The sequence below is a fragment of the Tamandua tetradactyla genome, chromosome 14 (genome assembly GCF_023851605.1).
Source record: "Tamandua tetradactyla isolate mTamTet1 chromosome 14, mTamTet1.pri, whole genome shotgun sequence".
Lineage (NCBI taxonomy): Eukaryota > Metazoa > Chordata > Mammalia > Pilosa > Myrmecophagidae > Tamandua > Tamandua tetradactyla.
Window position 1 is genome coordinate 70,741,726 of NC_135340.1, and position 27,792 is coordinate 70,769,517.

Below are 27,792 nucleotides of genomic sequence, written 5' to 3' on the forward strand. Positions count from 1 at the left end.
TTTGCTCCAAAAATGGGTTTCTGCTGTTTTGAATCTTAATAAGCATAACTCCAACTGTTTTTGCTCATCTCTCAAGAGGGTACTCTCTTGTCCATTTTTTTACACTTTCCCCAATCACAGTAGAAACTCCTCAGACTGCTGAAAGGCCTCAAATTGTTGTTTGTTGAGATAGCTTTCACCTTGACTCTTATTTTTAAATGTTTTTTATTTCCCCTGAGGCTCAGTTTTGAAATTCAGGTCCTCAGAACAAAATTTTTTTAATTGCCATTGAGTAGTTCTAAGGTTGAACTGATGTTTCAATCTGCTTTATTTGCAATACGCCCCAGCTAAAACTTGTATTTAAAAAGTATTAGCAATTCTTTTGAAGGTACTCTATTTTATTTCTCTGGAAAACAAACAATAACCAAACAACTCAATAATCAAAGGAAATTTAAGAGCATAAAACTATTTAATTCTACATAGCATTAATGGAAACGTACTTTGTCAACTCTACTAACTGCAGTCAATCTTCAGCTGATCAGTATTTGCAATTTCATGTGGTACAATCCACCAGTTAATCAACAATCATTTACCAAGCATCTACTTATGTGCTAAGATTTGTTTCATATCTGTATAAACAGATACCCTGAAATGATGGTCTTGGAAATATGAAAGTCACTAATTTCAAGGACCCCAGTGGGGGAGAATTCTGGTATCATACTCCATTATTTTAAAAAATATTCATTGAAATGTATGCTTCCCCCATGAGATAGCTACATAATTTTGTTCTGAAAACATGTCAAATGGATCCTTGAATAATTTTTTAACTAAATGTTTAATGTGGTATCTTCAAAGTTTAGCAATGAAATATACATCTTTCAATGACACTACCTTTTAAAAGTCAAAACTTCCCTACATTTGCTATATATTATTTTGAAGCTTCCAGAGGTGTTTATGTTTGGGATGAACAACAACTAAATACAGTACTTTCTAAAGCACCCCCATATACATTATTGTCATTTAAGACAGTAAAGACAATACAAAATTTGCACTAGTACTGAAGTAGATTATTAATAAAAACCAAAAGGTAAATGATCTGTGTATGCATTTAAAAAATAATATAAAACATTAAAATCCTGTGTCACCAAACCTTTGTAAAACACAGGAAAATAACAAATACTTTAGATAATGCCTGTGATTAACCATCACTGCCCACTGCAGGTGGACCAAAAGTTTCTCTAGTGCGCATTAACTGGACATCTTTGTCAGCCATACAGGTATCACAGCCCCACACTGCTGATGCTTCTGCAGTTAGGAGGCCATAAGCTGTTTCAGTCATTCCTGTGCAGATCCGATGAAACCATTTCTGACAAGAGGCCTCACATAAGATGGCATCCTGATCATCATTCACTTCATTTGTACAAATTCCACAAGGATACACTGGGTCAGAAGATGAATGGCCATGACGACTTGGGTGGAGAGAGGATTTATTGCTTTTTTCAGTGGTGCATGCATCTGCTGCACCTCTAGGTTGTCGAGGCTTGTTTGGTGTCCCATTTGCATGGTTGTTGTTTGTAGCTTCAGTATTACTGGCACGGCTGTTCTCTTGATTTACTGCATTGTTTCGATTAACATTTTTTAATTCAATATTACTCTGATTCACTGTGTCATCCACATTTAAGTGAGGGGGATGAGCAGAGGAATTTTGATTCGTGTTTTTGGTTGCTGCTTGACTAAAGTCTTGTTTTTGGGATGGTACTTTTGCTTGACCAAAAGTGTTTGGAGGAGGAATAAAAGAATGATTAGATTCTAATGGAGAATTAAAATTTGTATTTCCAGGAACAAAATTAGATGCCAAGTCAGGGTTAGGTACTTGGCTAGCATTCTGTGGAGGCATCTGACTGAAGTTCTCAGCAGGATTTGGTCTAAAATGTTGATTAGGCATGTTAACATTCTGACTCAGTGCACTATTATAAGATGGATTTCCAAAACTTGAATTATCAGGTGGCCCAAAGTTAAAAGCATGGGGCCGATTAAAACCCATGCTCAAAGGATTCTGAGGAAATGGGTGTGGCTGATTCCTGAGCGAGTAAGGACCACAGTATGGGGAAGACATTCTTGGGGGAACGTGAGGTGGCATTCTGAATGTGCTGTAGCCTCCAAAGCCAGGATAACCAGGACCAAGATATGGATTTGATGAAGGTAGTGGTTTATAGGAAATAGTATTATAGTTGTCATCAAATGGATTAGCAGCCACTAGATGGTCAGAGTTTGGATTCGGTGGTGGAGCATATTCAGACAATGGAGGAAAAGAAGGACCCTGAAATGAGAATGTAAAGTAAAATACATGTTTTTGTTCAGAGAAGCCATTAAAATTGTCCTGTTATCTTAATACCTATGAACCTGGTATGTGCTGCAGTGTTAAAAAATTTAACCTTTCACTTGACCTTTCAATTCCAATTAATGTTTAAATGTACTTATATTTAATAATTAAAATATGTAGGTTTCTTTCTTTTAGGAAAGGAAATGAGTTATGCTTTTCTGAGCTGAAATCCATTTTTACATCAAATCCAAAAAGTATTCAACTTTTCAAAACAGGCCTTATTATCATAATTTCCATTTAATAGGCTTATCTATAACACTAAAGCCTTTGACTTAAAATACTACAGCATTCGAACTAAAAATACCTTTAAAATCTCAAATATCCATAAAATTAAATAACAACAGGATCTAACCTTCTTGCCTAACTCAATTTCAAGGAGAAGCTACTAAAGTATACCGAAAACACTAAGTTCTAGGGTGTCAGTTTACCTGTGTATTTGCCTTGCGTTTTTTCTTATCTGGGCTTCCTAGTTGTACACCTGGTCCTCCTAACCCATCCAGTCCACTATCGCCACCTACAAAAAAAAAAAAATTAAAATCCAGAGAGTAGTTCCATTTTTAAGTGAAATAATTTTAAATCCTTCATAGCAATATATTATAATTATTTTAATTTGTTCTCTGCTTTTGTTAGATAAAAACAATACTGAGCTTTTATTATTTTTGTTCCTCATAAAGTCTTCCCCAAATTTCAACCAGAAATAGTCATATATCTCTACTTCCATAGTATTTTTTACCATTCTTTTTTTTCCATTCTACATATATAATCAGTAATTCACAATATCATCACATAGTTGCATATTCATCATGATCATTTCTTAGAACATTTGCATCGATTCAGAAAAAGAAATAAAAAGATAACAGAAAAAGAAATAAAACTAAAACAGAAAAAAAAATTACACATACCATACCCCTTACCCCTCCCTTTCTTTGATTTACTATTCTTTAAATGAAGAAGAAAGTTTCCCTCCCACCCCTGAGGCCCCAGTCATCTGATTCCCTATCTCTGAGAGCATCACTGTTACTAGTTTCTGGTGTATCTCTCCAAAGATAACCTGGAATGCCTGCAACCATATCCTTTCAGAGGTACACAAATGATGGCATGGGATGGTATATCAAAAATACCAGTCTGTACCTTACCTTTCTTACTTAGAGATCATTATGTATCAGTACTTACAGTACTGCTTTGTTCTCTACTGAACAGTATTCTATAGTATAAATATACCAAAATTTATTACACTAGTCCCCTTACCAGTGATAGATATTTAGGTTGTTCTCAATTTTCTACTCTTGCTACAATGAAAAGTTCATGTACAAATGTCTTTATATATATGTACAAGTCATTCCAGGAACTGAAATTACAGTATCAAAAGTATGTGTGTTTTAATTCGTAAAAGTCTTAAAATGCAACAATGTATAAAAGTATTTTTCTCACCAATATTGTATGATCCAGCAAAAGCAAAAGTGTCACAATCAACCTAAGAGGTGAAAATAAGGTTTATCAATGGAACTTTTTCCTTTTAGAGTGTTTTATTGTAGAGAATTCCGAACATATTCAGAATTAGACAAAAGAGTAAAATTAACCCCACATACCCACTACCCAACCCTAAAAACCATCAACAATTTCCTTCAACACCAGCTCCACTTTTCTGTTACCATTTTGAAGCAAATTCTAGACCTCATAAAATTTCATCTGTAAATATTTCAGATTATATTTCTAAAAGCCAATAACTTAAAAAAAACATAATCACAAAGCCACTTTCCATTTAAGAGTAGCTTTGTGATTATGCTTTTTTTAAGTTATTAAAATATCTTTAATATTATCTAACATTCAATTCAAATATTCCATATTTGTTATGGTTTGTTTAGATTGGTATCCAAATATGGCCTACACGTTGCAACTGACTAATATATCATTTAACTGATAGGTTTTCCCTCCATCTCTTTTTTCTTAAAATTTATTAATTCAGAGAATCAGGTTGATTACTATACCAATTATTAAACTGCAGTCTTTCAGCTCCCAACCCACCCTTTGTGATGGTGGGGCATTTCTTCTTTGCCAGTTGGCTCCCTCACAGCCAACAGGAGCAAAGAAAGCTCCTCTTTCAACAGGAGCACTAGAGGATCATAGAAGACTAGAGAAGGTGAGAAGGGAATTTTTGTTCCTTCCTGTTTGCTTGCTGTTCCTACCTGAGCCACCCCAGCAATACCACTTCAGTATGGATTGACAGTTGGTTTCAGTCTCAAGCTTTCCCCCGCCTCCTAAAACCAGATTCAACATATCTCTCTGAGGTATTAGTACCAACTGGGCAGACCCTCCCAATCTCAGAGTCTGAGTCCAAACTCTATAGGGTCCCTCTACCAAGTTTCTAGGTTCTAATAACCCCAACTTCATTTCTTTGTTCCCTCAGCCCTAAGAGAGGTAGTTCCTTCCTATAATTACTTTCTCCATGTTATCTCACTATCTTGTTGTTTCTTTCAGTTCTTTAACACCTGTTCAACCAATTCCTTGTTAAATTTTATTATAAACTAAATTAGATAATGGCTGTGGTTTATATTTTCCTACCTAGTATCTTTCTGATACATCTGAATATTGCTGTTGCATCTCCTTAGTGTACTTTAACATGTTTCTTATTCCTGTAAATTGGTAGTTGAATCTAGACTAGAGGCTTGATAAAATTCTGGGTTTATTGGTTGTTTTTGTTTTGTGTTGTTTTTTGTCTTTTGTTTGGCAAGACTTCTTCACAGGGTAGTCAGTTCTTACATCAGGAAGCATGTCATTTATGCTCCTTTTTTAGCAGCTATATTAGTTTTTTTTACTGCATAAGAATTACCACAAATTTGGCAGCTTAAAGTGATACCCATTTAAATAGAAGAGGAGGAAACACATTCTAACTCAAACTATGAAGCCATATTACCCTGATACCAAAGACAGACTAAGATATCACAAGAAAAGAAAATCACAGCCAATATCTCTTACAAATATAGGCATAAAAATCCTTAACAATTAGCAAACCGCCCAGCAGCAAATTATGCCCAAGATCAAGTGACAGTTATACCAGGAATACAAGGTTAGTTCAGCATCTGAAAATCAATTAATGTAGTAAACCATATTAATAGAATAAAGAAAAAATTTACATGATCATTCCAACAGACGTAGGTAAGACGGGGCAAGATCCAACACCTTTTCATGATAAAAACACGCAGAAAACTAGGCATAGAAAGGAAATTCCTCAACTTTATAAAGAACATTTATTAAAAATCCACAGCTAACATCATATTTAATGGTAAAAGACAAAGCTTTCCCCCTAAGATCAGGAACAAAGGGTGTCTACATTAATGACTTTTATACAATTTTCAACCTTAATGGAAGTTTTAGTCAAGGCAATTAGGCAAAAAAAGAAATAAAAGGTATCTGGATTGAAAAGGAAGTAAAACTTTGCCAATTAGTAGATGATATGATCTTATATAGAGAGGACAGTAAAGAATCCACAATTTAAAAAAAAGTATAAGAACTAATAAACAAATTCAGCAAAGTTGCAGGATACAAGGTCAATGTATAAAAATTGTATTTCTGGCGGGCCGCGGTGGCTCAGCGGGCAAAGTGCTTGCCTGCTATGCCGGAGGACCTCGGTTCGATTCCCGGCCCCAGCCCATGTAACAAAAACGGAGAAACAGAATACAATAAAACAAGAAAATGTTTAAAAATGTTTCCCTTTCTTCCTTCCTTCCTTCCTTCTATCCTTCCTTCCTTCTCTCTGTCTTTCCTTTAAAAAAAAAAAAAAAAAAAAATTGTATTTCTATACATTAGTAATGAACAACTTAAAAATGAAATTGAAAAACAGTTCCATTTACAATAGCATCAAATTGAATAAAATACTTAGGAATAATTTTAACCAAGAAAGTACAAGACTTGTACACTTCAAACTACAAAATATTATTAAAAGAAATTGAAGAAGAGCTAAATAAATGGAAAGACATCCCGTGTTCACAGATTGGAAGACAATTAATAAGATGATATGGTAAATGAACTACAAGGGGAAAAAAAGTGTTTAATCTAAATCCATCCCTTGTGGGTGTGAACCCATTGTAAATATGACCTTTTAAAGATGTTCTTTTTAGCTAAGGATGGCTCAACTGAATGAGGTTGGGCCTTACTCTTTATTCCTGGAGGCTTTATGAAGACAAAGTCACGTGTGGAAATAAGAAGCTGGAAGTCAGTGGGACCCGGAAGAGAAAGGAGAGGACATCACTATGTACATTGCCATGAGTCATAAAAGCCAAGGGCCCAAACATTGCTGGGAAGTAGCCCCAGAACACTATGCTTTCTTATGGGAGAAAGCATCACCTTACTGATGCCTCAATTTTGGATGACTTCTAGCCTCAAAACCAAAGCCAGGGTGCGCGGACAGTTCAATGGTAAAATGCTCGCCTGCCATGTGGGAGACCTGGGTTTGATTCCCAGCCCAAGAACCCATTCCCCCCAAAGAAAAAGAAAATATGAGCTGCAAAATTCCTGTTGCAACCTATTTTATGTATTTGTTATCACAGCTGGGGAAATCCCAATCTGAATGACAGATTAAATGCAATCCCTATCAAAATTCTGACTTGCTTTTTCGCAGAAATGGATAGGCTGATCCTAAAATTCACATGGAAATGCAAGGGACTTAGAAAAGCCAAATCAATTTTTTAAATGATTCTATTATTTTAATACTTCATTACTTTTCTTTCTCAGAATTATCCTAAGCATTCTTTCAGAAATCTTTTTTACATATGACTGCAGAATCGACTTGTATCATTAAAAAAAATGCTGTTGGTTTATTACTAAGATCATGTTGATTTCACAGATTAATTTAGGGGGAACCAAAAGCTTATTAATATTCAGTATTTCTAAGACCAGGAATACCTTTCTATTTATTAAAAGTTTTCCTTTGTGTCCCTTGATACAGTTTTAAAGATTTATTCATATTGATCTTGTATATTTCCTGTTAAATTTATTTCTAGCTGTTTTAGTTTAGTTTTGTTTCTGTAAATAAAATGTTTTCTTCTGTTATATATTTTAACTGATTGCAGTTTGTATATAAGAAGGTTTTTGATGTTTAAATAGTAAACTTATAGCCAGAACCCTTACTAGATTTGGTTTGTCATAGTTTCTTACTCCCACTCTCACTAAAAAGCTCCTATTGAATTCTGTTCTAAGTTCTGTTATGTGGAAGCTGTCTCCATTATACTATTTCTCTTCATTCCCAAGTACCATTTCTTTCTTGAACCACTACTATTAAGGTATCATTTACTTGTCTTACTGCTTCTACCCTTACCCTCCACTAAACTGTTCCCCATACAGCTCCTAAACTAATCTTTTAAAAAATACTTTCCTGACCAAAACCCTTAAATGACCTTCCATTGTTCTACAAATAAAATCCAAATTCCTTATCACAAACTGCAGTTATCTGGTCCCTGCTCATCTCTTCAACCTCTTATAGAGACCCTCTCCAGAGTTCATGCACTGGCCTCTTCTAAATTTCTCAAACACACCTACTTAAGAGAATCTTCAGCCTCTCTACCTAGAGGCTCTTTCTTCTCTTTTTCACATGAGAGATGTTATCATCCTTTGGTCTCAGCTTAAACATCTTTTTCTGAGAAATTGCAAAACTATAATTCTCTTTATCAACTCACTGAATTTATTTTCCTCAAGGTATTTGTAACAAATTACAAATTTATAACAAATCTATATGTATATGTAAATATATATATAGATGTGTGTGTATATACAGGCACTTTTACTGTCTGCTTCTCCCATTATATCTATGCCTTATTTTGTCTCTTCCTATAACATATTGCCTTCTCCACTGACACTTGATAAATGTTTGCTGTTGTTTTCATTTTAATACATACATTTAAAACTTTTTAAATGTTTGCTGAATCACACCGAGTTTAAGCTATAAAATCTAAAATATTAAAAGACAAAGATAATTTATGCTATAGCAGATTGTTACAAAATTGAAGGGAAAGGAAATGCTGTTTAATAATATTAATTTAATGGTGTATGTTTACTGTGTGTCAAGTACTGTGATAAGTATTCTATCTGAATTATTTTGTTTGCTCCTCAAAGAATCCTACAGTGTTATCCCCATTTTACAGATGAGAAAACAGAGGCTCCATTTTTTTTTTTTTGGCGGGGGGGGCAAGGGACAGGAATCAAACCCAGGCCAGCCATATGGCAGGTGAGCATTCTACCACTGAACTACCCATGCAACCCTGGAGGCTCAGATTTGATTAACTTGCTCAAAGTCACACAGTTTTGTGTCTTTCTGACTCAAAAGCCTCTGTATGAAGTTTTTAACCAAATATGTATATATAGTATTTTTTGTATGCTGTATTTCTTTCTTTTAATTTTTATTAATAAAACCAATCGACATACAATATGAACATTCTTTTTTTTCATCACATAGTTGTATATCATCATGATCATTTCTTACATTTCCATCAATTCAGAAAAAGAAATTAAAAGAAAACAGAAAAAAAATTATACCTACTATACCCCAACCCCTCCCTTTCATCGATCACTAGCATTTCAATCCACTAAATTTATTTTAACATTTCCTCCTCCTATTATTTATTTTTATTCCAGATGTTCTACTCATCTGTTGACAAGGTAGATAAAAGGAGCATCAGACACAAGGTTTTCACAATCACACAGTCACATTGTGAAAGCTTTATCATTATACAATCATCTTTAAGAAACATGGCTACTGGCACACAGCTCTACATTTTCAGGCAGTTCCCTCCAGCCCTTCTGTTACACCTTAACTAAAAAGGTAATATTTATTTAATGCGTAAGAATAACCTCCAGGATAACCTTCCGACTCTGTTTGGAATCTCTCAGCCATTGACACTTTATTTTGTCTCATTTATCTCTTCCCCCTTTTGGTCAAGAAGGTTCAGGTTCTCTCAATCCCTTGATGCTAAGTCCCAGCTCATTCTAGGATTTCTGTCCCATGTTGCCCTGGGAGTTATGCCCCACATAGAGAGGGGGAAGGCAGTGAGTTTGCTTGTCGTGTTGGCTGAGAGAGAGAGAGGCCACAACTGAGCAACAAGAGGTTCTCATGGGGGTGACTCTTAAGCCTACTTTTAAGTAGGCTTAGCCTATCCTTAGTGGGGTTAAATTTCATGTGAACAAACCCCAAGACTGGGGGCTCAGCCTATTACTTTGGTTGTCCCCACTGCTTGGCATACCCAGTTTTTCTCAAATTTCGTGTGCGTAACAACTGCCCAGAGAGCTTATTAAAACAGATTCCTGAGCCTCAACCCCAGAGAATCTGATTGGGTAAACCCACAAATTTGGATTCCTATCAAGTTTCTGGTCCAAAAACCGCTCTTTGAGTTATACTACACGAGTCCATCCCCATTAGTCTATGCTATCTTCCTTTTCTGAGCTATATGCCAAACCCTGTGGTAGGTACTTAAATAATTTTATTCACTTTCTTGTTTTTGTAGAAAATAGTGTGTGCTCATTATAGAGAAGTCTAAGCAATGCATATAGATACAAAGAAAGAAAAAAAATCACCCTGTGCCAGTTCAAACCTACTATTCTATACTTTACTGGAGCACTGTTAAGCGACGCCGATAGGGAGTGCTAGAGGGAGACAGGAAAGCTGGAGGAGGAAGATACAATCTGTTCCTCCTGTTCCTTTCAGTGGCATCTTACCCTCACTTTTATTCTCCCACAAGAGCAATTTGTTCCAGTAACAGCAGTTGTAGCAGTTAACCCAGTTTGCAGTATTTCCAACATGTGCAGAAGCAACATCATTGTTTTCTTCTCGAGACACCAAAACCCAGACCAGTTGTCCCCTTCTCCAAGCCCAAAGGCATTAATTACTAACCTAAGCAGCACCCACTTCTCAGAGGTCCAATTTTAAGCTCCACAGAGCCCCCTCCTCTGAGGTTGTATATTTAAAAACTCCCTATCACTTTCCTTTAAGAATGTAGCTTCTTCCTACAATTGCTATCTCCATGAAAACTTGTGTCCTGTTTTGCCTCTTCTGTTCAATACACATTAATTCATTATATTAAATTCATCCTGCTAAAAACAATTGGTATGGTTTCTATTTCCTGACTAGACTCTGACTTACTGATAAACACCTCCAATCCCACCTACTTTCCCTTTTATTTACATATATCAATACTAATGCTTTTAGAAAACTGGGATACTATTTTTTTAATTAAAAAAACATTAAATTTAACTTTATGAATCAATAAAATAAAAAGAAATGTTAAAGTGAAGAATATGCCAAATGATTCTTCACCAAAACAGAAATTTTCTAAAAATCCTTTAAGTTAAGAATAGATATCAAGAAAAACATTAAGTTGAAGAATTTTTTTTTCCGTTTTGGATAGCCTTGACTGATTCTCTACCTTGAAATTTGAAAATATACTTTCAGACCTCATCTTACTTTTTCAATACTCTATTTCAGGGGAACTATTTATCATTACGCTAGAGAAATTTTTGGCTCTATGTCTATTAGTTAATTTCTCTGACTTCACTTTGTTTTTTTTCATCTGTGCTTGCTCTGATTATCTGAAGCTTTTCCATTATGTAATTCAATTGTATGCTATATTCTGTTCTATATTCCTAATTTGTGTATTTGTTCTATAATTATGTTGTTTTAGCCCTCAATTTGTTTCCACAGGTCTGCAATTTACCTTTTCATCTCATCCTGCTGTATTTTCATCTTGTCTTTGAGTTGTTTTTCTGAACATATGTTCTTAAGTTATTCTATCCTTTGAAGCACATGTGAAGTATTTCCTTCTACCCTGCAGGTTATGAGTTCTTCACGTTTGCATGCTGTTTCCTTTCTTCTTGTTTTTGTTAGCTATTAGTTTGCTATAGTATGCTTGCATAGTTATCGTGCTTTTATTTTTATTTTTTCTTGAACAACTTTGCTCAGACCTTTTATTTGCTATGATTTGACATACGTGACTTTTTAAAAAAATTTTATTTACTTATTAATTTAAAAAAATTAACAAACAAACATTAACATATCATTCCATTCAACATATATAATCAGTAATTCTCAATATCATCACATACTTGCATATTCATCATCTTAGAACTTTTGCATCAATTCAGAAAAAGAAATAAAGACATCAGAAAAAAAAAAGATTATACATACCATACCCTTTACCGTTCCCTTTCATTGATCACTAGCATTTCAAACTAAATTTATTTTAACATTTGTTCCCCCTATTATTTATGTTTATTCCATACGTTCTACTCTTCTGTTGACAAGGTAGATAAAAGAAGAATCAGACACAAGGTTTTCACAATCACACAGTCACATTGTGAGAGCTATATCATTATTCAATCATCTTCAAGAAACATGGCTACCGGAACACAGCGCTACATTTTCAGGCAGTTCCCTCCAGCCTCTCCATTACATCTTCTTTTTTTTTTTTAACATGGGCAGGCACTGGAAATCAAACCCGGGTCCTCTGGCATGGCAGGCAAGCATTCTTGCCTGCTGAGCCAACGTGGCCCGCCCCTCTCCAGTACATCCTGAATAACAAGGTGATATCTACTTAATGCGTAAGAATAACCCCCAGGATAACCTCTCGACTCTGTTTGGAATCTCTCAGCCATTGACACTTTGTCTCATTTCACTCTTCCCCCTTTTGGTCCAGAAGGTTTTCTCAATCCCTTGATGCTGAGACTCAGGTCATTCTAGGGTTTTTCTCAATCCCTTGATGCTGAGTCTCATCTCATTCCAGGATTTCTGTCCCACGCTGCCAGGAAGGTCCACACCCCCTGGGAGTAATGTCCCACGTAGACGGGGGAGGGTGGTGAGTTTGCTTGTTGTGTTGGCTGGAGAGAGAGGCCGCATCTGAGCAACAAAAGAGGCTCTCTTGGGGTTGACTCTTAGGCCTAAATTTTAAGAAGATTTGACCTATCCTTTGTGGCGTTAAGTTTCATATGAACAAACCCCAAGACTGGGGGTTCAGCCTATAGCCTTGGCCGTCCACACTGCTTGTGAGAATATCAAGAATTCAACTTGGGAAAGTTGAATTTCTCCCCGTTCTCACCATTCCCCAAAGGAGACTTTGCAAATACTTTTCCACACACTGATCGAATCACTCTGGGATTCATCGGGGCATCAGTCTGGACAAACCAACAAAATCTCATGTCCTACTCAAGATTCCAAGTACTTATGGTGTTGAATCAAGCTATCTACATAAGTTATATTAGGAAATGCACTAGTCAAAATATAAATTTTGTACCAAATAAACATTTTTTGCTTTAGTCTCATACATAAGGTGAAATTTTAAAATATTAATTACCATCTATTTTCAGCACCCTGCAGTAATGACATTCCTTTGTTCTACCTCATGCACATTTTAAAAATTTGTACATTTAGTCACTATTATTATACACTCTAGGCATTCCTAGATTATAGCATCTCAATCTTTATCGTCCATCTTTCTTTCTGATTTCATTTATGACACAGGTGACTTTTTGAGTCCCTCCTTTTCACCTCTCAGATTGTTTGCTTGGCTGAGGTGGTATTCTGTGTTTATTGAGAGAATCATTCTTTTCCTTTAAAAGATTTTAATGTAAAATCTGTCTTGGTAGTTAGGCTCAGATGCCAACTTGGCCAGGTGAAGGTGCCTAGTTCATTTGCTGTTTGGACATGAGCCAATGGTACGTGAACCTCAGCTGTTGCTCATTACATCTGCAGTCAGCTAAGAGGCATGCCTGCTGTAATGAATGATGTTTGATTTAATTGGCTGGATGCGACTTCCGGGTCAAGATGGCGGCTTAACAACGTGCGCATTTTAGTTTGTCCTCCAGAACAACTACTAAATAACCAGAAACAGTACAGAACAGCTCCTGAGGCCACGTCAGTGACCAGACACACAGCGTACCCCATTCTGGACCAGCTGGACCGGCTGCGAGCACCCCCCAGAACCGTGAGTTCCCAAAGCTGCGGCGGCCAGTGCCCCTCCCCCACAGGCCACTTCCCAGAGGGGAAAGGAAAGGACTTTACCAGCAGCAGGGACTGGACACAATCAAACTTTACCAGCAGCAGGGACTGGAATTAGTTTCACAATTCCGCCAATTGTGGAACTAATTAACAAATTCTGACTACTAAAAATAGGCCCCCAGCTTAGGTGAACCTGATCAAAGCGGAGGTTGCTCATTTTTGCCCCGGCGCCAAGGGGGCAGTACTGACAGAAAAAGGGGGGGAAACAATGAAGGAAACAAGTTTTTGTGGCTGTGTATCTACAAAGGCTTGACTGCCTCTGGATACAGCAGCAGGACTTTTCAGGCTGCAACTGCCCCAGGCATAGGCAGAAGTGAGCTCTTTTGGGGGCTTGTCTGGAGCCTGTGCCTTCCCCAGGGGAGGAGTGAAGCCCAACTCAGGTGGAATCCCTCCCTCAAGGAATTCAGACCCCAGGGCTTGGTAATTTGAAGCCATTAAAACCAGCCTACAACCTCTCCTCTGTCTCCACCATGCCCCCAGCAGGGAGAGTCTGCTAAAGTTAAAGGTACCGCATCATCTTATGCTGGTGGGAGCTGTAGTCAGACAAGTGCCACACACAGGGCAGGATAAGAAAAACAGAGTCCAGAACTTCACAGGAAAGTCTTTTAACCTGCTGGGTCTCACCCTCAGGGAAAACCGACGCAGGCGACTCTTTCCTCCTGATAGGAGGCCAGTTTGGTCTGGGAAAATCTGGCTGGGGTCTACAATATCTAAGTAGACCCTCCTAAATGTGTGTGGCGGGGAAGGCACCACACAAGCAGGGCAAGAAACAAGAAAACAAGAACTGAAAAATTCTCCTCTGTTAAACAAAACTTAAGCTAAAGGTCCAGATAAAGCTGAACAGAATGTCAAAGAACAGATAGACAACAAATTCATCCAGCAAGAAAAGCCTAGGTAAAAGAAGTGAAAGCAATCTCCAGAATAAACTAAGTAAGGTAATTAAATGCCAGGACACCAACAAAAAATAACAAATCACACTAGGAAAATTGAAGATATGGCCCAGTCAAAGGAACAAACCAACAATTCAAATAACATACAGGAGCTGAAACAATTAATTCAGAATGTATGAACAGACATGGAAAACCTCATCAAAAACCAAATCAATCAATTGAGGGAGGATATAAAGAAGGCAAGGAAAGAACAAAAAGAAGAAACTGAAAGTCTGAAAAAACAAATTACAGAACTTATGGGAATGAAAGACACAGTAGAAGAGATGAAAAAAACAATGGAAACCTACAATGGTAGATTTCGAGAGACAGAACATAGGATTTCTAAACTGGAGAATGGAACATCTGAAATCCGACAAGAAACAGAAACTATAGGGAAAAAAAATGGAAAAATATGAGCAGGGACTCAGGGAATTGAAAGACAACATGAGGCGCACGAATATATGTGTTGTGGGTGTCCCAGAAGGAGAAGAGAAGGGAAAAGGAGGAGAAAAACTAATGGAGGAAATTATCACTGAAAATTTCCCAACTCTTATGAAAGACTTAAAATTACAGATCCAAGAAGTGCAGCGCACCCCAAAGAGAATATATCCAAATAGACATACTCCAATAATTAGAATGTCAGAGGTCAAAGAGAAAGAGAGGATCTTGAAAGCAGCAAGAGAAAAGCAATCCATCACATACAAGGGAAGCCCAATAAGACTATGTGCAGATTTCTCAGCAGAAACCATGGAGGCGAGAAGACAGTGGGATAATATATTTAAATTATTAAAAGAGAAAAACTGCCAACCAAGAATTCTATATCCAGCAAAACTGTCCTTCAAAAATGAGGGAGAAATTAAAACATTTTCAGACAAAAAATCACTGAGAGAATTTGTGACCAAGAGACCAGCTCTGCAAGAAATACTAAAGGGAACACTAGAGACAGATACGAAGACAGAAGAGAGAGGGGTAGAGAAGAGTGTAGAAAGGAAGACTATGAGTAAAGGTAAAAAGAAGGAAAATTAGATATGACATATAATTGGCTGGATGCTTAAATGAGAGGGCGCAATGTAGCACAGCCCAAGCAGCTCCGCATACCTCATCTCTCAGCACTTGCAGCTCAGCCCAGGCCTTTGGAGATGCAGAAAGAAATCATCCCCGGGAAAGCTGTTGGAACCCAGAGGTCTGGAGAGAAGGCCAGCAGAGACCATCCTGTGCCTTCCCATGTAAGAAAGAACCTCAGTTGAAAGTTATCTGCCTTTCCTCTGAAGAACTAATGAAATAAATCCCCTTTTATTAAAAGTCAATCCATCTTTGGTGTGTTGCATTCTGGCAGCTAGCAAACGAGAACACTGTCTGACATTCCTAGGATAAACACAATTCACTCATTTTATATGAATTTATCATTTCTATGTGGCTGGGTTTGCTAACATTCTGTTTAGAATGTCTGCCTATGTTAGAGAGGGAGAGGGATCAGCATCTCATGTTCCTGGCTCTTATTTCTGAGGTTTTGTTAAATGCTCTTCTACCCAGGTAACCGGGGTTGGTGTGTGTGTGTGTGTGTGTGTGTGTGTGTGTGTGTGTGTGTGTGTGTGTGTGTGTGCAGTAATCCATCCCATGGCTCTTATTTCTGAGGTTTTGTTAAATGCTCTTCTACCCAGGTAACCGGGTGTGTGTGTGTGTGTGTGTGTGTGTGTGTGTGTGTGTGTGTGTGTGTGTGTGTGTGTGTGTGTGTGTGTGTGTGTGTGTGTGCAGTAATCCATCCCATGGGGCTTCCACTGAGTCCCCTGATTCAGTTTGTATCCCTTTTCTGTCAGAGAAAGTCAGTCTTTTTTTTTTTTTTTAAACTTTCTCTGCCTCATTTCCTCTTTTCTTACTCAAAGGACTGAGAAGATGTGACGATATTAGTGAGAGTTCTCAAAATTTTGTAATTTACCAAGGGGCAAGGGCTGTCTTAGAAGTCTCTCTATATTCTTTCTGTATTTATCCTTATTTCAGATTTATGATATTGGGGTTGTACTACTTCCTTTGTCTTTTACTGTTGCCAAACACTTTTTGTTTTGTTTCTAATGTTACTTTTGGTTCATTTACTTGGTATTAAAAAAGAGAGATTATTTAAAGTCGCTTATTCTACAGCGTAATTGAGAAATGTGTAGATACTACATCCATGCTGTTTAATTTAATCTTCATAACAAACCTATGAGGTAGGTAAGTCATCCCCACTTATAAAAAGAAGAAAATTATATGGAATCTAAGGGGGTCAACCCATTGGTTAAAGAAGCACCAAAATCTAAAACTAGAAGGATTTTTTTAGTTTGGTGTACAATTCAGTGGTTTTTGGTATATTCACCAGGTTGTACAACCATCACATCTAATTCCAGAACATTTTCATCACCTCCAAAAGAAACCCTGTACCTGTTAGCAGTCACTTCCTGTTCCCCTTCCCCCCTCAGCCTCTGGCAATCACTAGTCTACATTCTGTCTCTATGAATTTGCCTTTTCTGGACATTTCATATGAATGCAATAAATAACATGTGGCTTTCTGTGTCTCAGTTTTTTCACTTAGTGTGTTTTTGAAGTTCCTTCACATTGTAACTTGTATCAATACTTTTTTTTTATGGTTGAACAGCATTCTAATGTATGGATATACCACATTCTGTTCATTCATTCATCAGCTGACAGACATTTAGGTTGTCTCCACTTTTTGACTACTACGAATAATGCTGCTGTGAACATTGTGTACAAGTTTTTGTGTGACTACATATTTCCAATTTCGGGGGGAATAACCTAGGGTTCTGAACTGCTGGGTATATGCTAACTTTACATCTTAACTTTCTGAGGAACTTCCAAATTGTTTCCATAGAAGCTACACTCCCACCTGCAACGTATGAAAGTTCCAATTTCTTTACATTTCACTAATACCTGTTATTATCTTTTTTTTTTTTTTTTTTTTTTTTTTTTACCATCCAGGGTATGCCTAGTGCAAGAGCAGTGGGAGGTGAGATATCTGTCTTTTTTATTGTAGCTCTCCTAGTGATATGAAGTAGTATCTCATTGTAGCTTTGATTTGCATTTGGCTAATGATATTAAGCATCTTTTCACGTGTTTATTGGCCATTTGCTTATCTTCTTTGGAGAAATGTTTATTCAAATCTTTGCCTGTTTTTAAATTGGGTTGTCTTTTTACTATTGCATTGTGAGAGTTCTTTATATATTGTGGTAAATACTAGATCCTTTTCAGATACATGATTTGAAATTATTTTCTCCCATTCTGTGGTTGTCTTCCCAATTTCTTGATAATGTCTTTTGATGCACAAAAGTTTTTAATGTTCACAAAGTCCAATTTATCAATTTTTTTCTTTGCTTCAGTAAAAAGCAGGTTTATCTAGCTCTAAAATATTAGTTTGCCTGCATTAAATTTTTTTTTAACTTTTTTTATTCTATAGCATAACATATATACAGAGCAAAGAAATAAAAAAGCAATAGTTCAAAGCACTCTTCAACAAGTAGTTACAGGACAGATCCCAGAGTTTGTCATGGGCTAACATACGATCCTCTCACATTTTTTCCTTCTAGCTGCTCCAGAATATAGGAGGCTAGAGTGCTTAAATTTTTTTTTATCATCACAACTGACGTTTTTCCTTCTTTTTTTTTGTGAAAAATAACATATATACAAAAAAAGCTATAAATTTCAAAGCACAGCACCACAATTAGTTGTAGAACATATTTCAGAGTTTGACATGGGTTACAATTTCAAAATTTTAGGTTTTTACTTCTAGCTGCTCTAAAGTACTGGAGACTAAAAGAGATATCAATTTAATGATTCAGCATTCATATTCATTTGTTAAATCATATCTTCTATGTATAACTACACTATCACCTTTGATCTTTCCATCCCTCTCTTCAGGGTTGTTTGGGCTATGGCAATTCTAAATTTTTGATGTTGGAAGGGTCTATCACTAATATGGGGTAGGGAGATGTAGCTAACTAATGTTCTGGAGAGGCTGGGCTAGGTTTCAGAACTCATCTGGACCATCTGGAGGTTGTAGGTTTCTGAAAGTTACTCTAGTGCATGGAACCCTTGTGGAATCTTATATCTTGCCCTAGGTGTTCTTTAGGATTGGCTGGAATGGTCCTGGTTGGAGGTTGGCAGGTTATGATAGGTAGCAAGGTCTAATTGAAGCTTGCATAAGAGCAACCTCCAGAGCAGCCTCTCAACTCTATTTGAACTCTCTCTGTCACTGAAACTTTATAATCACACTTTTTCCCCCTTTTGTTCAGAATGTAATTGTTGATCCCATAGTGCCAGGTCTGGATTCATCCCTGGGAGTCATCTCCCACATCACCAGGGAGACTTGCCTGCCTTAAATCAGTTTCTTATAATAGCACAGAAGTCTGGGATCTAATGTTATGTATTTATCATTCACTATGGATGTAAATATCTTAACAACTCTTTCTTCATTGGAAACAAGTATTTTTGTAATACTAGTCTCCATGAGGGAATGGAAATATGTATGAATTAATTTGTGACTATAGTATTATTAAAATCCCAGCAAGTATCTGTCGGTAAAAGTAGGCTTATAGGACAAAACAAACATGCTGTTACTTCCTTTAAGAATGTAAGGCAGTGTATCCATTATGGGTTGACCAGAACCTAGATCAATCTGAGCATGTAAGAAATATTAATTCAGAAGGCTCTCAGCATCAGCAAATTTAAAGTTTCAAGTATTTGTGGCTCCTGTGCCAGCTCTTCTCCCTAAAGTAATGATCTGTGCATTACTGACGTCAATGAGGTTTAAGGTTACTTACAGAGGTAAAACCTAGGAGAGTGGGTAGATGGAATCCATGTGTGAAGCTGAGTCCATACAATATCTCTAATAATGAACATCTTTTATTAACAGTCAGCCAAATTTTTTAGACAAAAATATTTAGAAGGCAGGCAGAACAAAGCTGCAGATATTCACACAAATCTCTCAATAAATAGCCTTTGTCTTTTTTCAGCAAAATTGTGAAATCTGAGAAGTTTCTGCTCATATTTCCTTTGCTCTTTATTTTCTCCCCAGAGGGAGCAAACTTTCATTCTGTTCTCTTCACACCTGCCTCCAATATAAAAAGAAGGAAATAATATGCTGTAGGTCATTTACACCTACTGTTTAAATATAGGTACCTAAAAGTGAATGTTGATCATATTAATCAAAATTAGTATTCTATTTCTAATTTTAGTAATAAATACTCGCAGATCACTTACAATGTACAACACACTCTTGTAGGTGTTTTATACATTAACTCATTTAATCCTTTCAACAATGCCATAAAACAGTGCCATTATTGTTCAAATTTTGTAGCTGAGGAAATTAATGCAGAGAGATTAAGTAATTCATCAAGGACCACAAAGCTAGTAATTAGCAGAGCTGATACATGAACCCTGGCAGTCTGGCTCCAGAATCACAAGGTTGCACTGTTTCTCAATATTGCAATTTCTAATACTGGCAAATCTACAGAAGTTGGGAAAAGGAAAGGAGACTTGAAATCTCTTGTCTATATTTTTAGGCTAATCTTGATGAACATAATTTAGACATCTATAACCTGGAGTAAGGTGTAACAAGAAAGAATTGGGTACTCTTCCCAAGAGGTAAATTCTGGATGCCCCTGGGGAAGTAAACTACGGAGGCTGAGTACCTGGTTACTAGTAATTAACTTCTTTGTTAATATTCATCAAATTAAATTTAAGAAATTTTTTATTGAGCTTCTGAAAATATAATCTAGAGGAAATCTTAAATTTTTCTTTCTTTTTTTAAACTCTTAAATTTAAAGTGATAAATTCTATAATAGAGATGATCACTGGTTGCTGAGGGAGCTCAAAGAATTCCTACCTAATCCTGATTAAGGAAGTGTGTCAGGGAAGACATCCTGGAAGGTTCTGAGTGAGCTGGAGCTTTGCATATCAGTAAAGGTGGGAAAAAAGGGGCATGATTAGCAGAAACACAACGTGCGAGAGAGATCATGACAACATCTAAAGAAGAAGTGTAAATACTCAAGGCTGGAACACAGGCAACAAGAGGGAGAATTTAATGGAACGTGACGAATAGAGGACTAAATGGTAGACCTGTACCAGATAAAAAGATCAAGAAAAGGAGGTTGGCTTTTTATCCTAAATGCAATGGGGAACCACAGAAGAATTCTGTAAAACTAGGAAACATGATTGAATTGTGTTTTAGAAGCACTATAGCAATAGAACACAGTGGGGAAGAGCTCGGTCCCTGGAGTTCGGGTTCTGGCTTTGCAACTTATAGCTGGATAAACTCGAACATATTACTTAACCACATATTAACCTCAACCTCTCTGGGCATCAATTCCTCAGGAATGATGTTAACATCTAACTCATAAGGTTGTTCACAGGATTAAGCAAGATAATCCATTTAAAGTCCTTAGCAAAGTACTTCTCAAAGTGCTTGGCAGATATTCAATAGGTGCTAGTTATTTATCACCAGTAGTAGGAAAGGTGGAAAATTGTTAAAATGGAAGACCAGAAAATCTGTGAGAGGGCTATTATAATAATCGAAGAGATAAGCAAGACCTGACCTAAAGAAGTAGCTGTGGGAAGTAATAATCAAAGAGATAAGGAAGACCTGAACTGAAGGAATGGCTGTGGGAAGGTCAAGAAAGTGATGGATACAAAGCATAAGGACTCAGATAATCTAGGACTTTGGGGCAGAATTGAGTGGGAGTGGGGGATGGGATTGGAAAACGGAGAATTAAAGAATGACTTCATATTTTTATTTTGGGCCGCTGGATAAATGATGGTAGGGAATATGGAATAAAGTAAAGACTGTACATCTCACAGGCAGATATCTTTCATTCAACATGTTATTTATGTTAAATGTTATATTATATTATATTATGTTATATTAAAAAACAGAATTCATTTATCTCCTCCTCATAAATACACTCCTGTATTTCTGTGACACCATCCTCTTATTTTTTTTTTTTCTTACATCTCTGGTTATTACGTCACATTCTTCTTTTCAGGCTTTTCTTTTCTTTCCATTTCCTAAAAGTTAGTGTCCCCAAAAGTGCTGTTTTTGATGCTTTTCTCTTTTCATTTTTCACCACCACTTGGGTGAGTTCATCTACTCCCAAGGCATCAATTATTATTCACCTGTTTACTGGTGATTTCCAAAATCTATTTCTAACTTAGACCACTCATCTCAGTTCCAAACCACATACATCCATTGCCTACATTAGAATATCATGTTTCTAAAACCAAATTCATTTTCTCCCATTATCTGCCTAGACTGTACATGGATCTAGTTTTAAAAGTTTCCTTCAGACCCTCTCTCCCACCAGCTCTTCTCTCCATTCAGTAACTGTAAATTATGCTTCCTCTGCAGCCTTAATCCAAATCTTTCATATACATCATTCCATCAAGACAGTCTATATTTTCTAGTACAATCTATTTTCAGTACTTTTATAGCATTTTTGTGTTATAATCCTATTCTAAAATGCATTCTAATAGCTCCCATGTCATCTCTATCTCGGGTTAAAAGCATTCTATCTGAAATGAAAGTTCTCAACACCCTTCTTCATCTCTAAATTTCCATCTTTCTTTTTACATTCTCTATTTTTTATTATAAGACTACCCCTCATTTGTATCCTTGATGCTATTCCCCTTCCTTTTTCTGCAGGAATCTGCTTATTGAGAATAGGAGCCTTTTTTGACTCATCCCCAGCGACTGGAACAGTGAGTGCCTACTATAGAGTCGATACTTTAAAAAGCATGTATTGAATGCCTTAGTAATTACTTATCCTTTCTTTCTGTTGCCTTTTCAATTTTTCCCTTCTCTCCCTACATTGGGTTCTTCAGCAAATCCACAATTACACTGAAGTCTTTCTTCAAAGGAAGAAGAAAAGAAAAGATACACCCACATTTCTTCAAGCTATTGGCTATGTCTTTCTGTTTACCACAAAGCTTCTTTTAAAAATATTCTGTACACCACATCTCATCACTATTTTTCAACTCTTTGAAATGTGGGTCCTTCCCAAAATTGCCTTCTCAAAAGTCACCAGTGATCTCCTAGACTCCTTTATTCCTCATCTCCTTGTTGCTTTTCTACATCATTTAATGCATAGGAACACCACTGCTTCTTAGAACTCTTCACTAGGAGGCCTCTTTGATTTCCTTAAAGATAGGTTATATGTACCTTTATTTCCTATAGATGATTAACAGCTTATCATGCTGTTTGTAACTATTTTTCAGTATCCTGAATTAGACTAAAAATTTCTTAAACACAGAGGTTATGTCTTATAATATATTCCCAAATTTTGTTGAATAAATTAATGAATACTGCCATGAGATCAACATTCAACAGAGTTTTAAGAATACTGGAGAATGGCAATTTTAGTTAGAATTAGGATGACAAGTGGCATTCATTTGGAAAAAGGCAAATAAAGGTAGTAGAAGGGCTGTGGACAATAAGAGAGCAGTAGCATAAAGACAAATTAATTAGGTAATTCATATATTCAGTCAGTCATTCATTTGATATTTACTATGGGGAAGGCAATTAGGAACAGGAAGAAGGGGGGAAAAAAGATAGTCAAGGGTCTGGCGGTGGCAAGAACTGGTAGAAAATAGGAGTAAGATACATTACCACTGAATAGTAATTCTGAATCTAATGTTAATATATCAGGACAAGCTCAGAAGACCACAAATCAGCTACCTCTACTCATGTGCTGGTTTGAAACAATGTATGTACCCTAGAAAAGCCATGTTTTAATCAAAATCCCATTTCATAAAGGTAGAATAACCCCAATTCAATACTGTATGTTTGAAACTGTAATCAGATCATCTTCCTGGAGATGTGATTTAATCAAGAGTGGTTGTTAAACTGGATTAGGTGATGACATGTCTCCACCCATTTGGGTGGGTCTTGATAAGTTTCTGGAGTCCTATAAAAGAGGAAACATTTTGGAGAATGAAGGAGATTCAGAGAGAGCAGAGAATGCTGCAGTACCATGAAGCAGAGAGTCCATCAGTCAGCGCTCTGGAGATGAAGAAGGAAAACGTCTTCCGAGGAGCTTCAGGAAACAGGAAACCAGGAGATAAGACTAGCAGATGACCCTGTGCTTGCCATGTGCCCTTTCAGCTGAGGGAGAAACCGTGACTGTGTTCGCCATGTGCATTTTTGGATGAAAGAGAGACCCTGAAATTCACTGGCCTTCTTGAGCCAAAGTATCGTTCCCTGGGTACCTTTGATTGGACATTTCTATAGACTTGTTTTAATTGGAAATTTTCTTGGCCTTAGAACTGTAAACTAGCACTCATTAAATTCCCCTTTTTAAAAGCCATTCCATTTCTGGTATATTGCATTCTGGCAGTTAGCAAACTGGAACAACTCACTTTTGCAATACAGAGCTATCAGTAACAGTTCTCAAACTTTAGTGTATAGGATCAATTGAAGACCATGGTAAAGATATAAAGAAATATCCCAGAATATTGGGGGATCACAGTTCAGTCTGCTGTTTTAGTCTATACAGAACACTATTGTAAAGTCCTCAGTCATTCATATTATCATAATTTTGCCATATCTTCTTTCCATCTGTAATTATTATTGTCTTAATAATTTCTACGATTTCTTAAAAATAATATATATAACTTAGCTTTATCCTAAGCAAGGGATTTGATGAGTTATACATTTTTTAATTGTTCATTTATTTTTATTTTTCCCATTTTTTAAACTAGAGAAGTTGTTGGTATACAGAAAAGAATTATATATTTTTAATAGATATGTAACCAATAAAAAGATCTGTCTTGTATACATCAGTTCGTGGAAAACAGTTTAAGAAGCATTGCTTAAGAGTTTATGCAATGTAGTAAACTGCAAACACCTGATTCTGCATGTAATATGATATAAATTTTAACCAAAAGTTCCAAGGCAGTAAAGTTCAGCAAACTTGTGCTTCAGAGGGGCTCATGTAAATACTATTACCTTTTATGGATTATAAAATAATACAAAAAGTTTTAAAATTAATTTTCTAATTATTACAAAACAACTTACTGTAAAATCTTTTCCCATATTGCCTTTTCTTTTTTTTTTTGCATGGGCAGGCACTGGGAATCAACCCAGCTCTCTGGCATGACAGGTGAGAACTCTGCCTGCTGAGCCACTGTGGCCCACCATCTCATATTGACGTTTTAATTTTAAAAAGTATTTCATTCTTCAATCTTAAGAATATTCTTGAGCTGACACCTGAGCCAACTACCAATGGCTAAGGTATCAAACTTAAAAGCAGCGACTGGAATAAAATAAAGATAAATCTTCCACAATAAATTCCACAATAAAATAATCATCCATTATTTTTGACTAGTTTGCAAGGAGGAAGAAAACCAATCATGCATTAAACTGAAATTAGGTGATTTCATTCTTATTCATAAACCAATATAGAAAATGATCATCTTGACCCACAATAGAATAATTATCCATTTTATTTACAATTACATTTGATCAAGACCAATAATTGAGCTTAAAGGTAGAAATCTGATAGCTATCTTTCTTTAATCCCAAAGTAATTTATATTAATAGCCAAAATATTATGGCAACAATATCAGAATAACTGTATCTCAGAAAGTCTATTCCTTAAAGGCTTTGAGAACTTGTAACCAAAAACAGAGAAAAGGGTTGAAACAGAAAAGCTTCACCAGATGAAGGGTTATGCTGATATTAAGCCTTTAAAAACAATATTCTACTCTAAATTTGTTTTTCCTTAAATGGCAAAAAAAGTTAATCTCTACCTAAATACTTTTAAATGGGTGGGGTTTTTTTTGGATATTACATTGTCAAATTGTCACAAGTCAATTCTATGTGTTTTAACTCTAGTCATATTGGAAAAAAAGGCATGAATGACTCGGGTCTTGATCTCTATGTCACTTAAAGTAGTTACCTTACTACTTACTGATTTATAAAGTAATTTAACCTGTTTGGATAAAAAGGATAATTGCAATAGCCTCTTTACTAGTCTCCCTGCTTAAACCTTGTTCTCTAGAGTCTATTCTCCACCCAGCAGCCAGAGAAACCCTGTTCAATGTAAGTCAGATCAATGATTCTGTTCAAAACTGTCCATGGCTCCCCATCTCAGAGTCTTTTAGATGGTCCACAAGGCCAAATACACAATAGTTCTACCCAGCAGCCCATCTCATACTACTCTCCCTTTTGCTCACTCTATTCCTGTTACATTACCTTCTTTGCTATTTCTTGAAGACACTAGCCAAATTTTATTCCCAGGGTCCTTGTATTTACTATTCCTTTGGCCTGGAGTGTTCTTACCACATATATTCATATGGCTCTGATCTATCAATTCCTTTGGGTCTTGCTCAAACGTCATCTTCCACGTAAATCCTTTCACCATCACCTTTTTTATAACTACTACTCTTCCTCTTTCCCACCCCCTCATCAATACATGTTCCCTATCCCCTTCCCTGCTTTGTTTTTCTCTGTAGAACACAGCCACTTGGCATTTTATACATTTTGTTTGTTTACCATTTGTTTACCCAAGAAGAGTATGAACTCCTCTTAGCTGAAGGTTAGTTATCTGCTTTGTGTTCGCTGCTCTATCCCAGTGCCAAGAACAGTGTCTAGTACATAGTAGATGTTCGGTAAATATTTGCTTAATGAACAAACAGAACTATTATTACAACTTTGGGACTTTCCGTAGCCCTATTAAGAGCTAGAAGAGCTGGAGTATATTTCCAAATTTCACAGACAGCGTCTGTGAACTTACAGTAGCTTTTGTCTGGTACATGGCTCCCTCTCATTTTTCTTAGGCAGAAAGCAGTAAAATTCCTGACTAGTTGGCACGGAGGAAGAAAACCAATCATGCATTAAACTGAAATTAGGTGATGTGATTCTTATTCATAAACCAATAAAGAAAATGCCCTCTGAATTTACATAGTTCCTCCCCTTAAACCTAAGGAAAATAAGCTAAAGATTATGTGTTGCCTTTTGGGGGTGGGGGGTGGGGTTGCGAAAGGGGGTTGGGAGAGTTGCAAAGGCCCCTTAACACCTTTTTCGAGAGCGTCAACTCTTGAGCAGCCCAACTTACTTTTTTTGAGGGGGTGGGCATCGTTCGTGGTCTTTGCCATTGGGGTGTTTCTTTTTCACCCTCTGAGGTGCCTATTGTGCTACGTCTTGAGAATGAGCTAAGGTAGGAGAGCAACGGGGTATGAAGGGATGCTGAACGAGCCTTCAACTGCCGCCTAACACAAAGTCGGGGGAGGCGAGGGCTCCGCGCGGTGTCTGGGGGCCGAGCAGCGCCGGGGCCGCGCGGCTCGGACCGCAGCCTCGGCCCCCTGGGCGCAAGTGGGACGCGGGCTGCGCGGAGTTAGGCCCGGACAGAGCACCGTGGCCTCCCCAGCCGCCAGGCACGGGGTCCCCGCGCACTCCGCTCACCCCGGTCCCCCCAATCTGGTGCCCTTCTCGGTTACCTCGAACTCTCTTCAGCGAAATGGGATCCTTCTCCTGTTCTGCTGACATTACAAACCGCAAAGCATGACTCCCCCCCAGGCCGCGGGAATTCGGTCTCTTTGATGCTGCGGCGGCGGCGGCTCCTCCTCCTCGCGGGGCCGCTGCGGCTGCAAGGCGAGCTTTCGAGCCGAGGCGCCGCTCAGGGCGGCGGGGACGCGGGCCGACTTTGCAAAGTTTGGGAGGAGAACGAGGCCTCGGGGCGGCCAGGCGGCGTGCGGGGACTGGCCGAGCTCAGCGGCTACGGCCCGGAGCGCGGCCTGGGGGCGGCCCCCCGCCCGGGGCCAGCATGTGCGGAGGACTAGAGCGCCGCCGCCGCCGCCGCCTCCTCCCACTCCTTCTTCTTCGCCGCCGCCGCCGCCGCCGCGCCTCAGGAGCTGCTGACAGGGGAGGCAGGAGGCGGGCGGCCCGGCCCTGGCGGCTCACTCACAGCGCCCTCTGAGGAGGAGGTCTGAGCTCTCGCCGCTCCGGAGTCGCAGACACAAAAGCCGCCTGCAACGCCCGCTCTGGGGCGGGCGAGGGACGTGGCGCAGCCCCGCGGCTTCCCCGCCCTGAGATTCCCCAGCCCCGCGCGGGGACGGACTTCAGGGGGCGGGGGCCGTTGCCTCGTCCCGCGGCCCCTCTCGCCGCCGCCGCTTCGCGCTCTGCCTGGGTTCAGCCCCCCCACGGCCCGCTCGCGCCACTCGCTCCGCACCGGGGCTGCCGAGCGGGCGGTGCGCGCCTAGGGGCCGCCCCGCCCCGCCCCGCGCTCCCCTGTGGTCTGCCAGGCCCGAGGACGCGGGCCCTGCGGCGGATGCGCCGGGCCGGGCTTCTGTGAAGAAATGGCATCTGCGAACTTCATCGGAGGCGACAGCAGGCATCTTGGCCTCGCAGCCAAGGATCTGAAAAAGGAACGTACGATCCGAGAAAACTTTGTAAGCGGGAGCTGGAGAGTTCTCAGCGGGTATTTGGA

At 38.1% G+C, this 27,792-nt stretch overlaps 1 protein-coding gene across 3 annotated transcripts; it reads right to left on the bottom strand.

Annotated features, from left to right (window-relative positions):
• Window positions 1-429: 429 nt before the first annotated feature.
• PYGO1 (pygopus family PHD finger 1) lies at window positions 430-27,090 on the bottom strand. Of its 3 annotated transcripts, XM_077127983.1 has the most exons (4): window positions 26,422-26,602; window positions 3,794-3,836; window positions 2,791-2,876; window positions 430-2,299 (listed from the first exon to the last, which is right to left on the bottom strand). In XM_077127983.1, exons 1-4 carry the CDS (start codon window positions 26,440-26,442, stop codon window positions 1,178-1,180), a joined length of 1,272 nt encoding a protein of 423 aa, XP_076984098.1. In that variant the 5' UTR covers window positions 26,443-26,602; the 3' UTR covers window positions 430-1,177. The 3 variants fall into 3 exon arrangements, with proteins under 3 accessions (XP_076984098.1, XP_076984099.1, XP_076984100.1); XM_077127984.1 differs by lacking the exons at window positions 3,794-3,836; window positions 26,422-26,602 and adding an exon at window positions 26,804-27,090; XM_077127985.1 differs by lacking the exon at window positions 3,794-3,836 and having other exon boundaries at window positions 26,422-26,600.
• Between the last annotated feature and the right edge of the window lie 702 nt (window positions 27,091-27,792).

Coding starts and splice junctions, on each gene's coding strand:
- PYGO1 (XM_077127983.1), bottom strand. CDS start 26,442: ATGCCCACCCCCTCAAAAAAA. Junction 2,877..3,793: donor TGCTGGATCATACAATATTG/GTGAGAAAAATA, acceptor TTTTTTTTGTAG/GTGGCGATAGTGGACTGGAT. Junction 2,300..2,790: donor AACGCAAGGCAAATACACAG/GTAAACTGACAC, acceptor TTCTCATTTCAG/GGTCCTTCTTTTCCTCCATT.